Genomic DNA, 17,939 nt, shown 5'->3' on the forward strand with positions numbered 1-17,939 from the left:
CACCAAGCTGGGTGGAGTGGCCGACACTCCGGAGGGCTGTGCTGCCATCCAGAGGGACCTGGACAAGTTGGAGAAGACCTGGACAGGCAGAGAGAAACCTCATGAGGTTCAATAAGGACAAGTGCAGGGTCCTGCACCTGGGGAGGAATAACCCCAGGCATCAGCACAGATTAGGGGTCGACCTGCTGGAAAGCACCTCCACRGAGAGGGACCTKGGAGTCCTGGTTGACACTAAGTTAACCATGAGTSAGCAGTGTGCCCTCGTGGCCAAGAAGGCCAATGGGATCCTGGCTGCATCAGGAGGAGTGTTGCCAGCAGGTCAAGGGAGGGGATCCTGCCCCTCTGCTCAGCTCTGGTGAGGCCGCACCTGGAGTACTGTGTGCAGTTCTGGGCACCCCAGTACAAGAGGGACGTGGAGCTTCTGGAGAGGGTCCAGTGGAGGGCAATAAAGATGATTAAGGGGCCGGAACATCTCTCATATGAGGAGAGACTAAGTGAGCTGGGCCTGTTCAGCTTGGAGAAGAGAAGGCTGAGAGAGGATGATTAAGGGAATGGAACATCTCTCGTACGAAGAGAGGCTGAGTGAGCTGGGCCTGTTTTCTCTGGAGAAGAGACAGCTCAGAGGGGATCTGATTAATGTGTATAAGTTCAGGAAGGGAGAATGCAGGGAGGAAGGGGACAAGCTGTTTTCACTGGTGGCCAGTGACAGGACGAGGGGTAATGGCCATAAGTTGGAGCACAGGAAGTTCCGTCTCCAGGTGAGGAGCAACGTCTTTACTGTGAGGGTGACAGAGCAGTGGAACAGGCTGCCCAGGGAGGTTGTGGAGTCTCCTACTCTGGAGGTCTTCAAAACCCGCCTGGATGCCGCCCTGTGCCACATGCTCTAGGTGTGCCTGCTTGAGCAGGAAGGTTGGACTAGATGATCTGTAGAGGTCCCTTCCAACCTTAAATATTCTGTGATTCTGTGATGTGATCAAGATGTACAAATACCTGAGAGGAGAATGCAGGGAGGAAGGGGCCAAGCTCTTCTCAGTGGTGGCCAGTGACAGGACAAGGGGCAAKGGACCTAAAACCGGACCGAACAGCCGAACGTGCCATGAGCACAAAGGGGTTTGGGYGCAGGCCCAGCAGCAGCATTTGGGAATCAGCTGCACTTGAGCAACTTCTCCCTTTGACAGCACTTCAYTTTTGGCATCTTCTGCTAGGGGTGAAGGGAATGGGACCAACTGCAATTTTAGATGAGTGTTTCCTGCTACGCACCCATCCCCATGCTTGGGAAACTGTGGAAGGAAGGCAACACAGACTCCATCGGTGGCTTTGCTCTGATTTAATCTGTATTTCAAAAAGAGATTCCAAAAGCAAGACATTGCAAAAGGCAAGAGGTTTTTTTTTTCCAGTGCACAAGGCTCAATGGGGCCAGTGGAGCATCCCAAGCTGAACCTCCACCCACCTGGCAACAGCCTGGTCCCAGGCACAACAGACTCGCAGGAGACCATTTAGACAATTTTAAGGAGCCTTGAGGAGGTTGGTTTTCTGTTCCAGGCATTCTCCAGCCCTATCAAATACTCCATCCATCCCTGCTAGCACCACTCAGCAGCTCATGTTAGAGGAACTGTATCCATGGATCATGTTCTAGACCACGAATCCCCCATTTTTCTATCCATCACACACCTCCTTCCACCCTTGCTTCTGGTTTCAATAATACCACCTTCATCAGCTGCATTAACTTCCCCCACGAGATCCTATTACATCCTTGCATGAAATCCTGATTCGTTGTATTTTCTTTGTGTGGAAAATGGACTTGGGAACTTTAAAAAAACATAAGCTCGCATAAAATCTTATATTAATATAGTGTCAGCCTGAAAGTATGCCACATGAGAGACCTTCAAAAACCAGAAATGAAAACATCAAAAAGTGAAGGTGATCTTTCAAGACCATAATTCTTTGATTGCCTAAAATAACTAACTACAACTCTCAGATTTTGCAGGCTGAATTTTCTTTGAAGTACATTAGCTGTTAAACATCAGTGCAATTACTTTAGGTTAGCATAAAGTGAACTTGTAGTGCAGTCTTTGGATAAGTTACCAATACAGAGGTCAACCGAGGGGCCCTTCAGGCACACATTTCCCATCSTGGTCTTCAGAGGCTGTTCTAGAGATTCATTCTTTCCCCTTGCACGAGCCGTGCTCGGAAGCTCCATATATCCTTTAAAACAAAAGTAAGGAAAAGCCTAAAGGGGCAGCCATGATTTTGAGTAGGATACAGTGGGAAACAGATATAACATTCTCTGTTTATGTAGTATATATAATGTAATAGCAATGTAGTAGTAATGTATGTATATATAGTAATAATATAGGTAGTAACATATCAAAATATCAAAGGATTCCTTTTTAATCCTAAATGTCATGAACAAGAATACAGCTAGCACTAAAACAAGATAGAGCCCAAAGCCCAAGAAGTTGGGTCACTCGTGAGTGTGACAGGGGTTGCAATATGTCAGGTGCTCAATTCTGAAGGACAGCAGAAGAGGAAGATGTGCAGCAGAGAGGACACTCCACGAGCAGGGGTGACCCAGCCTCCCTTGYACACCTTTGGGTGCCACCTTGGTTCCTGTGAGTGAAGCTGCTCGCTCAGTGACTACGTGTTCCATCCTGCCTTCCGTGAGCAAGTGGTCGCTCTCGAGCAGCAGAAACCAGCAGGGAATAATGAATACAAACACCAGCACTTTAGCCTGGAATCCCCACCTTCCCCCCSAAAACTTTGGACATTTAGTTAAGTGCTTATGTGCTTGTACTTACCGAGGTACTTATTGTCTATTAAATCTAGAATTTATTGTCTTGATAATGCATGTGTGCATGTTTGGGAAATTCTACGGATTACGAAATTCAGAAATTAGGAAACTTTCAATCCTTGTGCAAGGCTTATCTTTTTTTTTTTGCCCCTGGACCATTTAGATTTATTTTCCGTTGAATCCAAGTCTTTTGGTTATTCGGCATGAATCTCACCCCCCTACCACTTTTAGGGGAGGGGAGATAGATACAGGTACAGATGTACATCCAGGCTCACTCTCCTGCTGCTGCTTCAAGTCTAAGTAATTGATATAGGAAAATATTTAATAATATAAGGAGAAGAACAGTCATCATAACAAGAACAGTCAACTTGTCCTGTCAGATGTGACATTGCTACTTCGTTTTAAAACGAAAACCCACTTGCTGTGAGGAGGTGAGACCTGTAAGCACTATGTGCATAGCTGCAGGAGAAGCTCTGAATTTATTGCTCATTCTTTTTCTTGCAAATTCAAGGCAAAAGATCAGCCCATCTTCCTATGTACACTACAGAGCCCAAACGTAAGTGCCAAGACCTCTGGTTCAGCTGCACTCACCCCAAAAACATGGACCAAGGCCATGCAGTGAGGGGTAACACCTGCATAAACGTCACCCTATTCTGGGGTTCAGCTCTTCCCACATGCTCTGCTTCCCAGTTGGGCAAGTCTGGGCTTCCTGTGTGGGAGTTTGCACGCCTTGAATGGTGGAAGTTGGGAATCTGAGCAGGCTCATGGCAGTGCCCACACTGCCACCTTGGTCACAGTCACCCACAGAGGGGCTGACGCTCTGCACCAGCTCAGGCTGCTCCAAGGGGTGCTCACAAACCCCCTTGGATGAACGAGAATTGGGGCAGGAGCTTCCAGAGCTGCAGGAGACATCGAGGGATGTCTCCTCCTGGAGAACAAGGTCTGCACAAAGGCAGCTAGACAGCAAGAAGGCTTGTCAGCAAAATGGCCAAATAAAACCTGCCAGTCACACATAAATATGAGATCTTCTGTTCTGAGAAGCACCTCTGCAAGGTCCTGCAGCTTCTTATACCTGATTTGATCTGTGGCACTGGGAATAACAGAAACAAAACCACAAAATGTTCATGCAAAAGAGAGTGACAAACAGAAAAGGGAGCCGAACTCCTGTACTGTAGCAAGGGCACGTGTCAAACTCTTACCTTGAGGTCCACAGCAGTCACATTAAATTTTGCACGTGCTATTTCTACTGTTTCTTTCTCAATGTCTTCTTGGACAGTGTTCTTGACGTCAATGTAGTGGCACTCTGAGCTGGCAAAGTGACAGCTTATGCTCTGCAGGCAGAAATTGGGTATCACTGCCACATGGATTATAAAAAAAAACAGTGGAAAATGCCTGTTCATCCCTGACTGTGGACGCCTGACTCCTTCTTTATAGATCAAGGTAGACCTTTCCTCCCAGAGGACCAGTGTKCTGCTTGGGAAGAAGGAGGCAGCAGATTGGACTCAATTGGTGCTGCAAATTCCACAAGTGCTACTGAGACTGAAAAAAAAGTGTCTTAAAAGAGTCAGTGTAGACAAGTACACAGTAATCTGTGCTGCAGTGCAGGAGGGGGGACATCTGTGTTACTGCTAGCAAAGGGAKGGAGACAACAGCTCCCTTAGCCCCCACTTCAGTAAAACCAATTCCAGCAAAGGATCAGGCCTYGGAAGGAGGACACCTTTGCTTCCTTCAAGTCTTAAATCATAGTGATGTGAAACCAACAGCTAACGTGAAATCTAATGTTTAACAGGGGAAAAAATGGTCTTCTCATCATAGAAATAATTATTATTTATTGATCAATGGGGGCTCCCAGGACCAACAGGTGATGTGTCAAGAGGGTGGGAGAAGGAAGTTAGAGAATATTTGGGATAAATGGAAGGGAGAAGGAAAATCACCCTGCCAGGCTTCATATATTCAATAGATTCAAAAACAGATTCAACACCTGATTTCTGTTCCTGCTCTACTTCTTTCCAAGCTCCTTTTCTTGCAAGCTCCTTCCAAAAGACTGAGGATTCTTTTTTGATTTTTTTTTTAAGATAACTGAACTGTATTAGAGACCTAAAAAGTCATTAAAAAGTTCATCTAGATATTCATAAGTTTGGGAAGAGGGGTAAGGTAGTGTTACTTGGATCAGTTTTTAAAAAGCAAGCAAAAATATTTAGAGCTGTAACCAGGGCTGGTTTCCTACCTTTCGGAAACCTGACGTCTTGTTCACTCCGGAGCCATGGATGAGCAGGGGGTGGAAGAAGACRGTGTCTCCCTTTTCCATGACGACGTGAACCCTGGGGCTGTTSTTATCAAAGTCAAGAATTCCGTGAAACAATTTGTTTTTACCCTAGAAAAACATCAAACCTGAAATCACTCAATGAAAATTAGAGCACTTAGAAATTCTCAGGGCAGAGGAGGGCAAAACTGCCGTGAGAGAGTCTTGAGACTCTGAGAGAGTCTTGAGACTTCTCYTGAGCCTTAAGAGCTGCATGCTCAACTAAGAGCCTGCCTGTTTGCCTACAAGTTTGAGGCACACCAAAATCGTTCTCTGTCCAAAGTTCTGGAGGTGAATTTAAATAATTCAGAGYTTTCCACTGATGAGAACAGAAAAGAGCATGAGATGCCCCTCTGTGGTTCAGGCTCCTGCTCTGACTATGACTATCACCAGTGCTAGGTCAGTTCAGGAAACATCCTTTCTTAAGAGGAAGTTATCACCTGATATTTAATTCCATCCGGGTGTTTCCTGGATGTGTAAGAGGAAGAGTCCTCAGATGGGSCAAGAGAGTGTGCCAGAGAGTTCAGAGGTCCCAGCCCCTTGCCCTGAACTGCAGGGCAGCGGTGGCTCAGCTCCACAAAGGCACTCATCCCCTCCAGCATCAAGGGCACAGCAGCACTTGCCCCTCACTTGCCAGGCTGAACAACTGGTWAGTGATGGGTAAAAGATGTGAATAACTTCACTCCCGTAACTGGCAGGAGGAGGACGTCTGCCCGAGGTGAAGAGGGTCCCTCGAGTTGCACAGAGTGATACTGAACAGCTCTCCTGTGAAACAGCATCTTGGTGCTTGCATAAGCAGAAACCCACCACTGAACCCTGTAGCTTTGACCTGCGCTTCGTCCCTGCATGGGGGACCCTTCCCAAGCGTGGGGTGACCCCCACCCTCCACAAAGCTGCTCTACCTCCCAGTCTGGGTAGCCGTGGGGCTTGAGGGGCTCCGTGTGTGTGCCCGGCAGCACCACGAGGCAGCCGTTGTCCCTGTGGGCCCTCTCCATGGCGGTCCAGGCGCACACGATGCGCTCCGCGGGGCGGAAGGGGAAGTAGTGCAGGTCCTGGTGCATGGGATGGCGGAAGGTCTGCTTATCTGCAACACAGGTGCAAAACATCAGCCTTTCCAAACCTGACACCACCCTTTCCTCCGTATTGAGTCATGTCACTTGTGTCTGAAGAGGTTGTCAGCGGGATACCCACCTAGATGCCAGCCTGTGCCCCGTGCTCTGGGTGTCCCTGCTGGAGCAGGGGGGTTGCACTAGATGAACTCTAGAGGTCCCTTCCAACCTCAACCATCCTGTGATTCTGTGATAGACACTGCTCAGGGTTCATGTACTGGATCCCACCACCAGTTCTGAAGCCCCCAAACTCTCCTGCTAAGACATACTATGAGCACAGACAYGGACCTCAGCTCAGCAAAGCAAGGACACACAGTGTTCTCCAGGAGGTTGCCTCACCATGCACTTGCTCAGAGACCTGTTTTGCTGGCCTGGGCCATTACCAGTAATCTGCTGAGTTTCCACTTTTTCGCTCRGGCTGCTCTCCAGGTTAATGAACTTTAACCAGCGCTGTGTTATATAAAATTTCCACAGTACAAAGACTTTCAAAGAATTACAGAGAGCAACACTGGAAAGGTTATAAAGAAGATATTTGATCCATCCCTATGTTGCAAGTAGAATCAACCCTGACAGTGCTGCTCCCAACAGATGTTTATTTACCTATCTAGCCCTTCTTTGTTTCATTTTATTTTTTCTGGAATCTCTATTTATGAGCCTGTAGCCTCCCCAGACAAACTATTCAGCACTTAATTAGCCCGATTCCACCAAAAGCATTGCTGATGTTATGCTTGTTAGTGCTCTTCCCACTATGGAAATRGCAACAGAAGATCCTCTTCTACATTGAAATAGTCTACTATATATTCTGTGACTTCTCTTGCCACTGTATTTTCTCCTTAGATTGATTCAATCAGGATGTTTCTACTTTCCTCATGAATCACATCAGATGATAGACTTTGGAGAGCCCAGAGCACTCTGCAGAGACTCTCTCTCTCCTAAAACACTCCTAAAAAGGATTCTTGTGGAGGTCTTCCAAACATAGAACAGCTTCCCCTTTGCTGATCACTTCTGTTGTTACTTTACACATGTGTCATCTTCTACTGACCTTTCAAACAAACACGCAAAACTTCCGTGGTGTTTTTAAACAGCAAATGAAGATGACATGAAAAAACCTCTGTGTTTTAATAACACAGCACAATATGCACACTCTTAGAAGCTGGACACCTGAGACTAAGAAACACAGCTCAGGTTGCAATTTTGCTAACAAAAACACCTTATGCAGGCCAAAGCTATTTTGAAATATTGCAATATGCTTAATTAGGTTCTCCTCTCCCTCCCACCACCCTTGTATGAATGATGACATCAGGTTTTAGCAGTGGGAGCCACAGCTGAGCTTCAAAATCCTGGCACCTCTTCAGTGAGTGTCTATGCATCAAAGCGCCRAGCAGCCAATAGCTCTAAGTCAGGAGCTACAGACTAAATTTGGCAAGTCTGAACTCTCAGTGTGGAAAGYAGCTCATAAACTCTAAGCAAAGGATGCTCTCTCTGTTGCTGTCTTTTACTGAGGTGCACAGAAGTACCTGCCTTCCACACATGTGAAAAGTCAAGCTTACAGAGTGTGATGGCTTTCACTGTGGACTTTTATGTAACAGCAGCCAGCTGAATAAGCAGCTCCTGTGTCTACCTTTGAACACAGGGGCAAACCAACAGCCACAGAAAACTGAAAGATAGATRTCCCTCAGGAAGACAGAGCCAGACCAAGCAAACTAGTACCTGAGTGGCCTTGTATATTTTCAGAACTATTTGGTATTAATTTGTCTCAATTCAAGTAGCTTTGCTAAAATAGTATGTTCAGTTTGGGCTAGATAGCATATACACAGCAACTTCTGTATTTTCCTGCTGTCCAATTCTCCTTACCAGAATCTGGAAGTTTATTTATCAGCATTGTGTGCATTGCCATTATGTTTGGCCCCGTGAAGCACTCTACATATTTGAGAATCTACAGAGAAGAAAACATCAGGAAAAAAAAATTAGGAAAAATGAAAGATGCAAGAAATAATGCTGGGAAAGTATTGGGAGCCTCATGTCTGCCTGAGAAGATCTGAATATCAGCTACAAGGTTAGAGAGTAGAAGCTTTACTTAGAGGGGAAAAAAATCACAATATGTTGCTAATCCACCCTATTAGCTTGGCATGGTTTGGGCAAGACACATCCCCAATGGCTCACCCACCAGAGCAGTGGGGATGGGGAAGGGCTGCCTTGCATTATCTGTCCTGACCACTACCCCATGTTCACAGACTTAATGATTGTTCAATACCCTTTTCTCACTTATATTGTCTGGGAATGATATCTGGGGGTGATATATGGCATAAAGCATGGTGCTTTACCAGAACTAAACAAAAGCTTCTTCCCGCAGGCATGAGAATTATTATATTCACATGGGTTCCTCCACCCTTTTTTTTACCTGTGGCAGAGTGCAGTATCTGAACAATTCTTCATCTTCCTGGAAGTCCTGCACTTTATTGATTATTTTTTCAGGTGGAGCAGCCTGGGACCTCAGCACTTGGTCTCTCATAATCATTGCTCCCAGTGGCTTTACCTCCTTGTTACAGATCCTTATGAATTCCTTCCTGGAAAGTGGGTGGGAACCAGAGAAGACAGAGCAGTTTAGCAACCTCCTGACAGCTCACCCACTTCAAACACAGTTTTCCATAGATGAAGGAATTCAGCAACAACACCCACTTCCCATGTTGGAGGAGCCCAGGAACCCCTACAGCTCCCCAAACCTCCCAAGGCTACTACTCTACAGAAACCCTGCGAGCAGCTTTGGCAGGGGGTCCGTACCTGAAGCGTTCAATGTCTTCATCAGAAACCAGCTTCCTAATGACCAGGTAGCCGTTCTCTTCATAGAACTGCCTTTGCTCTGTGGTTAGAAGACTGTTGTCCAGGGTGTAGCTGGGAGAAAGAGGAGAAGAACATTAGTACCAGCGAGCAGAGCAAGGGCAAGGCGACATGCAAGAGGAGACATGAAAGGAGGAACATGGCGAGCTTGGGTTAACTGCTGGTGGGGAGAGAAGTCTCCAGCTGGTGTCCTCAAGGGGAACACGAACCAGAAACCCTCCCAAAACAAGGTGACAGCAGAGACTGAGGACACTGCCTGTACCTTGGCTCCTAGGACACTCTCAGCCCCTTGGAACCAGAAACCCTCCCAAAACAAGGTGACAGCAGAGACTGAGGACACTGCCTGTACCTTGGCTCCTAGGACACTCTCAGCCCCTTGGAACCAGAAACCCTCCCAAAACAAGGTGACAGCAGAGACTGAGGACACTGCCTGTACCTTGGCTCCTAGGACACTCTCAGCCCCTTCCTGCCCTTCCAAGTAGGAAAAAGGAGCAGAAAAGTAGAGATAAGTTCTCAGCAGCCTTCCTCCCAGCTGTGATAGTCAAACACACACAAATATGCCCTGGAGTCAGATTATTCGCTCCCACAGACATTTTCAATGTTCAGAGTCAAATATTTTGGTTAAACTACAGCTAAACAAAGAATCTCTGCAAATCAGCATGTGAGTTAAGATAAACTGGGGGAAAAAATCAGAAGAGTGAAGGGTCATTATTTATTTGTGTGCTAAGAAAGATACAACTTACCGAAACCTTCCCGGCTGAGTAGCGGCACTAACTTGTGCTGAAGTCGGAATGGCGGTCTTGGATATAAGTTAAGGAATATTCACTAAGGCACAGTAGAGTATAAAAGCATCTACATAAGTACTCCTAGAGTATGTTTCTTCTTAAAAATGCAATCTATGCTGCACGACTAAAGCGGTTTTTGCTAGTTTTGCTCCTGGAAAACCTTCTCCACCTTCTAAGTAGCATGCCTGGCAAAGAAGCTTAAAATAATGGAGTAATACAGTCATGTGTTATTCCATACAGTAATGAAATAATACAGAGAGAAAGCCACAGGCCTGGATTCACTTCCCATTTAATGAGATGACCATTGGAGATGTTTCCTTGCCTTCTGCTGTGCTCCAGACAGCAGCTGAGCCTGGTGGAAACAGGGGACATGGGGCAAACTGGCCAAACATGGGATCCTATTTGAACACCTTCCACCCAACCTTTGCAGCATCTCTGGCTCTTGCTGGTTTTGTTTTACCCTCTCTGTGACAACCAAAGGGCAAGTGCAGGTTCCCTCAGACCTGTTCGTGCTAGTGCTACCTAAGACAAGAGGGAGGGACATGGGCTGGGGGGAAGGAGTTGTCACCTGCACCCCAGCATCCAATTTTGGGGATGATTTTCCTTSCTACGTACACCCAACTATGTGCAACACTGTATTAAAACTCTCTATTAAGGAGATCTGCATTTAAATAAACAGTGAGGATCAGGACATCAATTTTATTTTATATTTCAGTGACGGGTTGGGGTGGGAAAGGAATTATCCCCCCRAAACATCCCCTAAAATGTCACAGCCTTCATGTTGGCCGAGAAATGACATCCAAGACAGCTTTATTACAAATTAATTTGTTCTTAGTGTCCCCAGTCCTAGTGATGAAGACTTCTCATTTCCTTCCTACAATTAAGGCAGCAGCTTTAAATATAATATCTGTGGTGTGTTTTCAGCTTTAAACATAATATCTGCGGTCTGTTTTCATGTATTTTTTGGAAATATGGAGATCTGCATAAAAACTTCCCTCTGCCCTGACCTTCTTTCTTTGATGCATCCGAAATGTGATAGCCTCTAAATTTCCTGTTTCTCACCCACAAATGCAATAATAACAATAAAAACCTCTCTGTTTTTCCTGCCTCTGCCAGTCTGGCCTGTGCCCCCGCCCGAGCTTCCCTGCCCCYTTGTGGGACCCAGTTCCTCAAACACCGGGAATCTCTAGGATAAAAATCCCCCCTGATCCAGCACTCTGGAGGCGTTCCAGGCAAGCCAGGGAGCGYGGGGAGCCACAATTCAGGTTTTTAGTCCATTTTTTCCAAGCAAATGAGCCGGCCACGGTGCCCCGCGGCGCCAAGACRTACCGGGAGGGCTGGCGGGAGGCCCAGCGTCCATGGCGGAGCGGCCCCCGCGGCTCCCACGTCCCCRCGGGCACTGCAAGGATACGGGCGCCGGCGCTCTGTCGGGCGGGCAGAGGTGGCGGAGGACGACGTCAAGCCGCGCTGCCGGCCCCGAGCGCCGGCCCAGCCGCTCCATGGCGCCCGCGGGCCTTGCTCCCTGCACGGCCTGGGCCGCAGCTCGGCCTGGCCCGGCTGCCGCAGCGGCTGCACATGCGCCGGCCCCRGCCAGGCGGGGCTGCCCCGCACGGCTCCGGCCTTCCCCCTTCCCGCACTTTTCCCCTTCCTTATCCGCCAGCTGCGCCTTATCTGCCGGGATTCAATCCACGCGGAGCGCCTCGCTCGGYGCCCTCGCTCATGGACCACCTCTGAGGTTGGCCGCAGAGTTTCCTTCATTTCCCCGCTTCGCTAAGGAGAGGGCTGGAGTTTTCCCAGCGTCTCCAAGAACGGGTTTGCGGGGAATTTCCCGGCCCCACAGTCACCCTGGCACCCTGGCAGAGTTTCCCGAGTGCTTGTTCTCAGTGATAGCGATCTGCGATGTGTGCGAACTGCAGCAGAGCCTGGCCCAAGGCACCCTGCCAGCCCGCACGGATAGTTAGGATGCTTGTAGGGAAGAAAAGAGGGAAAGGAGCAAAAAAGCAGTCATCCTGCAACACCGGTGGGCAGGGGTGGGAGAGGAGGGGAAGACCCCAGCGGGAATCCTGGTGGAGGGAGAGGAGGAGAAGCAAAGCAAGTGTAAAAATGGGACTCTCAAATAAATGTTGTGAAATAAGTTGTGTTCCTCTCAAATCGGGACATGCTTAGCAAAACACCCTGGCCTTAGCAGACCCTCATCTGCCTTCATCAGCACCACGTGCACCTCAGCTGACACCTTTGAGGAGGAGAATAATATTAAAAGACTGTGAACAGAACCATAGCAAAGGCTGGCAGCACAGGTTAAACCATCAGTGTGGGCATCTTTGTGTGTATCCCTGTTATTGAAAGGTATGGATGGTTTCTCCTGCTGGAATTCGCTACCCCTCAGCTTTCCCTATTCCCTAGGCCAGGAGATTGACCTCTAAGCAGGAGAGGGTCAAGCACTGCAGGGAAGTGGGGAATGGAATTAAGGCTCTCTGGAGGATGAGGAAGGGAGGAAGGTCCCGTCGCAGACTGCTTCCCACCTCCTCTCCCAGGAGCTGCAGGAGCAGACATCTAGATAAGAGAGCAGGGAGAACAGAGATAGGTRAACTGAGTAATGACAGCAAACCCAATAACATATATGTGGTAATCATAGAAGCTGGATAGGAACATCAGGACGGGAAGGAAATGCTGACAGTTTGCATTTTTGTGCCARTCCCATGTATGCAAGCAGCCATCCACACCTGCCCAGTTTGTCCATAAACCACCTCTACATGGGCAGTCCAGACAGGTTCTGCTCCTGGAGAGGCCCCTTCATCCATGTGGCCCAGCTCCCCTCAGAAACGAAGTCCCTTTTGCTCCAGGTAGTCATAATAACAAGGTGTAGGCCAGAACAGCACCAAGCCTACCACAAGTCCACTTTGCAACAGGTTTTACTGGTGCCATCTTGATGAATCAGATGTCAACAGGCTAAGCTTCAGTACTAGCATGCTGCAGAGAAACTGAGGAACAATAAGGACTTCTGAACTTAACCCACACACAAAAAGCAAATTTGTCTCCCTTTAGCATCAGTGGAAAAATTCACAAGGATTTTGAGTAGACCAAAGATGTATCTTAGCGGGTTTGCATAATCCCTTTGCAGAAGCTGGAGCACATTCCTGCTGGTGACCTGTGGCTCCATGTGTCCTTCCCTGCAGTTAGTCATTTCCTCTTCAAGGGCGATGACGGAACATATGTAATTTAGAGAAAAGGGACAAACAGGATTAAGAACACAGAAAACTTCTCATATGAAGAAAATGTTCCACAGTCACAGATACAAGTGTGCAGGAGGTGAAAAGCAACAGCAACAGCGTCAGCACCCAGCCCTTTACTGACAATAAATATAGACCTTCAACCTCCAAGCTATAGGAAAACTCTTGGTCACACATAAACAGCAAGCTAACAGAAGGCCCAACAACAAAATTCAAGTCGTGGAGGAAAATTAAAAAAAAAAAAAAAAAAAGCAACTCGAGTGATGGTTTTGTTATTGAAATCCTAATTATAATTGCACTGAAAAATCTGTTTATAATTCGGATATACACTGTAATTGTCTTCAAAACCCAAACAACCCTGATAAATCTTCAGTCTACCTCGAAATGAAGATAAAGGTCCCATGCAAAGGACAATGCAGAGCAATATTACCGATAAAAAATCAGACAAGGACCTGCTTCTGAGATGGAGAATTCTTCCACTGCACGTTTTTCCAGCATCTTAAGTAAAAGCATCTTTCACATCTGAAAAACAAAGTATAGTAGTTAGTGATTTTTCTATACTGATTTAAAAGTGCATGTATATATATATATGTATAAAATAYGTATTTTAAAACAAGAACATATCAAACTTCAAAAAAAAGAAAATCCCTGACCACTAATAAAATTATTGCTTTTAATTTATTGCTTCTCTGGTAATCTTRGTAGTACTAAGTAGTAACCAGTAATACTGGCTTGTGCAGTAATTCTCATGTTACGGGACTGCTGCTTGGCATCACACCCCAAATAATTCAGAACAGCTCCCCTGTCTAATCACAACCACAGGGCTGATATGACTGCCCTTTATTTGTATCATCACATGAATACAGTCTAATATCAAAGCACCATGGACACATTCTTTAATACAACAGAAGGTTGGTCCCAAGCGTAGCAGCCACACCTCCGGGGCAGAGCACAGCAACATAAATGGCAAAATTGGTGCTTGTGGCCTATTCACACTCTTTAAAAACAGGAGAAGTGTTTGTTCTGTTCTGCGTATGGACTTCTTTGTATCTTATTCTGTTAAAAACACACACACCAGAATGAACCATTTTCAAAAACAGTTGATAAGCTTCACTAAAGCACATATTGGATATTAAGAATTTGGTAAAGAAATGAGGAAGAGATTTTTCTTTGTTAAGGAAACTGATGGTGACACTTATCTTTCTATTAACATTAATGGCATTTAACAGGAATTGTGTCTTCAGAAAGATTTTTTTACAGCTGGATCTGTCATTCTCTTGCATTTTATAGAACGTTTTTATATAGTTGTTTTGCATTTGGCTTTAAGTTTTAATGTTTTCTGTTCATTAAATCACAAAATAATAAAAACTAAATGATGAAGATTTCTAAAGCACTACCAGGAACAGGCCTAATGTACGGTGTTATAATTTAATAAGCATCTCAACTGACTATTAAAATCCACGTTATGATCAGAACTGTAATTCCAAATATGAGGTCTTCTGAAAGCTTAATTTACTGTGGTGGGAAGTGGCAGCTGTTACAGCTCAGCAAAATTAGTTTTTTAGCTTACATGTCAGGGAAAACAGATGCAGATGAGACAAGAACAAGCACAGCAACAGAAATCCACTACCACCATGCAGGTTCTTTTCTCATCACCATGAGATGTTAGAAAGGTTTCTGTGAGTACATCTGCAGCAGAAAGGAGACAAAAGGAAATGGGGAGCCAAGAGAGGACCAAGCAGGGGGCACTAGGGATGGAAAAGGCCAAGGGACTCAGCGCTGTCTCTGCTTTGGTCCTCACTGCTTTGGTGAGGTTGTAGGCCCCCCACATTCACAGTTATGGCAGTAGAGTCTGGGGCATAACCCCCAATGAAGAAGACTGAGTTGGAGGTCACTGGACATTCCCAAATCCATGGAACCAGATGAGATGCATCTGTAGGAGTGAATATCACTGCGAAACTGCACTCTGCCCTGGTGCAGGTTCACATTGCCTGATAAAAAAGGCAAACATCACACTTGTCTTCACAAAGGTCTAAGGAACCAACTAAGATAGTTGGTCACACCTCAATCTCTAGAAAGGTTACAGAATAAATCMTCCTGAATTTGTCATGTCCACAAGAAGGACAGGACAATTAGTTACAGCCTGCACAGCCTGGTGTCCCACCAGTGGCCTTGTCTTCTATGACGGAGCTCTGTGGACCAGGGGAGAGCAACGAGCGTGTTATTTACGTTTTTTTAAGGAAGGTTTTGGACCTTAGTATCCTTGTAGCCAGGTTTATGAGATGGGTTGGGACAGGCAGACTAAAGTGTGGTTGGGTAACTGGCTGAACTGCCGGGTTCAAAGAGCTGTGATCAGCAGTACTAAAGTCCAACTGGATATCAGTGATATCTCTCGGGAGTCCGAAGTGGGGATAAGTTTGTTTGGTGTCTTTATTAATGACCTGGCCAAGGGGACAGAGCAAACTCTCAGGAAGTTGGCAGAGGACCGAAGAACATTTAGTACTGCTGGAGGGCAGAGCTGCCAGTCAGAAGAACCTCAACGGAGTGAAAACGCAGGTTGGCAGAAGCCCCTTCAAGTTCAGCAGAGGTAAATGCAGAGTGCTGCACCTGGCATGAATTAATCCCTTGCAGCAGGACAGGCTTGGCTCTCAATGGCTTTGCAGGAGAGGACCCAACAGCCGATGAACTGAACACGGGCCAGCCATGTGCACTTGCAGCAAAGCAGGGCAGCTGCCTACTGGGCTGCGTGATGGAGAGAAGAGCCAGAAGGCCAAGGGAAGTGATTCTTCCTCTCTATCTAGCACTTATAAGGCCATGTCTGGATAATATCTCCAGTTTGGGACTCCTCAGAACATCAGGGATATTGGCATATTAAAAAGAGGCCAGTGGATGGTCACCAAGATGAGCAGGCTGAAGCACACGATGCTGGAGGAAAGGCTGAGAAGGCTCCAGAGGGATCTCACAGCTATCTACAACTGCCTAAGAACTACCTAAAATAGAGAAGGCAGAGCCAAACATTTTTGGAGCTTTATAGCAAAACTGAGAGACAATAGGCACAAACAGCAGATAGGACAACTCCTAAGGATATAGGGAGAAAATTCTTCACAACCGGAATGCTACCAAAAAAAAAAAAAAAAAAAAAAAAGGAAAAAATAAATAAAGAAAAAAGGAATAAGGACCTTTCATAGAAACTCTGAAACTGATACCTATAGAGATATTCAAAACTCATTAGGTCACAGCCCTGAGCCACTCAATGTGATTTGAAGACAAGCTCTGCTTTGCCCCAGAAGGCCACAAGAGGTCCTTTCCCAACTGAATTATTCTGTAATTTTAAGAGTTTGGACGTAGGGGCAGGGACATACCCTGACTGCACTATTACAATAACAATGTGTATTTGAACACAAATATGTATTTACCTTAGAAGTATCAGGACCATTTTCATTGTGATGTTCCCACCCTGAAGGATGGAGATGCAGAGTGACAGCATTCTTGTGCCTTAAAAAAAAAAAAAAAAAGTTTATGAGATTATTATGCAGATTATGCATCAATATGGCAAGCAGAAGCACAAAACAGCACATATCAGAGTATCAAATTAGATAATTTATCTAAGGTAATAGGAGGAAAGACATATAGTGAGGTAGCCCAAAGTGGTGCAACCAACCAGGTGCAYGCCTGGAATCAGTCTGGAGCAATAAGGGCTGTGCTGAAGTGTAATCYGCAGCTCCTGGATCCAGGCCAGGCCAGGGCGAAGCTAGTTTAGATATGCTTGGAGGACCTCCTCCATGTGGAAGACAAGGGGCTGTGATGCAGCTATTCGCTTGTCAAGACACAGGTTGTCACCACACTGAACATCTGGGAGCTGCTGCCTTCCACAAAAWCAAGATCCTGTCTCTAGATCCTGGTGCTGAACATGCTTTGGGAAAACCCTACCACTTATTGATAAGCAGGAGAACCAGGATTTGGATCACAGCTGGCCCTACATCACAAGCTGTGAGCACCTACCCTCTCCTAAAGACCCTTTCAGAAGCACCAGAGACAGCTGGATCCATCGTGGCCACTCCAAGCACTAAGGCTACAAACTCTCATCCTAACCAGATGGGTTTTGGGATGTCTCCTGCTCTGGGGCATCGATTCTGCTGAGGTCCTACAGCTCCCCCAAGGGGTCCCCTCCTGCCTCCCTTGCCCAAATCACCCAACAGCAGAGGAACATCCATCTAAAGACTGAGTTAAGAGGTATTTACTGCCATCTCCCACCTCAAGCACTGGCCACGGAGGTTGCAGTCCTATCTTTGGGTCAGAAGGCAGATCCCCCAGATCACTCCTCCCAGCCACTTACCAGGTTCTCCATGGAAAAAAGAAGTCATTAAACAGCAAGTATTGGCCACTGTGCCCACCCACTTGCCCAGGTTTGCTGCACAATCCCACTAGCTCTCTTTAGTAACAAGGGATAAATAATTCAGGAATTTCTACAAAAATACAAAATCAAAATAACACCTTAAAAAAGAAAGGACAAGAGTATTCAGCGTTATGGGTCATCACAGGTAATTGTAAAGAGCCCTGTTTTTCTCTCAGGGCAGAGGAGAAAAGCAGAATACCAGGAAGCCCAAATGTTAAGAGGCCAGGTTTCAGAGAACACAGGCTACTTACCAAATTTAGTGCTAAGGCTTGTGACTATTCCCGCTATTCTGTTTTTTTCTTCTTCTTGAGCTCCACTCCTCTCCTAACGTGACAGAATTTACCAGCAGCCTTCCCCAGAAATAGCAGCAATCGATGTGGTGGAAATCACTGGAGACTGAGGTATCTGCACATGGAAAGCAAAGCAGACCCTCTCTGTACAAGTGGTAGGATAGAGGTGATAAAAAACTATTCACCATTCCTTTCTTT

General features: G+C 46.3%; 1 protein-coding gene across 1 annotated transcript; it reads right to left on the reverse strand.

Annotated features, from left to right (window-relative positions):
* Positions 1–1,485: 1,485 nt before the first annotated feature.
* Positions 1,486–11,326, reverse strand: PHYH (phytanoyl-CoA 2-hydroxylase). The gene is made up of 9 exons (XM_026033285.1): positions 11,237–11,326; positions 9,784–9,839; positions 8,984–9,094; positions 8,604–8,769; positions 8,057–8,138; positions 5,996–6,177; positions 5,019–5,165; positions 3,991–4,122; positions 1,486–2,205 (listed from the first exon to the last, which is right to left on the reverse strand). The coding sequence occupies exons 1-9, from the start codon at positions 11,324–11,326 to the stop codon at positions 2,152–2,154; spliced, it is 1,020 nt and encodes a 339-aa protein (XP_025889070.1). The 3' UTR covers positions 1,486–2,151.
* Positions 11,327–17,939: the final 6,613 nt, after the last annotated feature.

The sequence above is a fragment of the Nothoprocta perdicaria genome, unplaced genomic scaffold, assembly GCF_003342845.1.
Source record: "Nothoprocta perdicaria isolate Ctin4 unplaced genomic scaffold, notPer1 scaffold_127, whole genome shotgun sequence".
NCBI classification, from domain to species: Eukaryota; Metazoa; Chordata; class Aves; order Tinamiformes; family Tinamidae; genus Nothoprocta; species Nothoprocta perdicaria.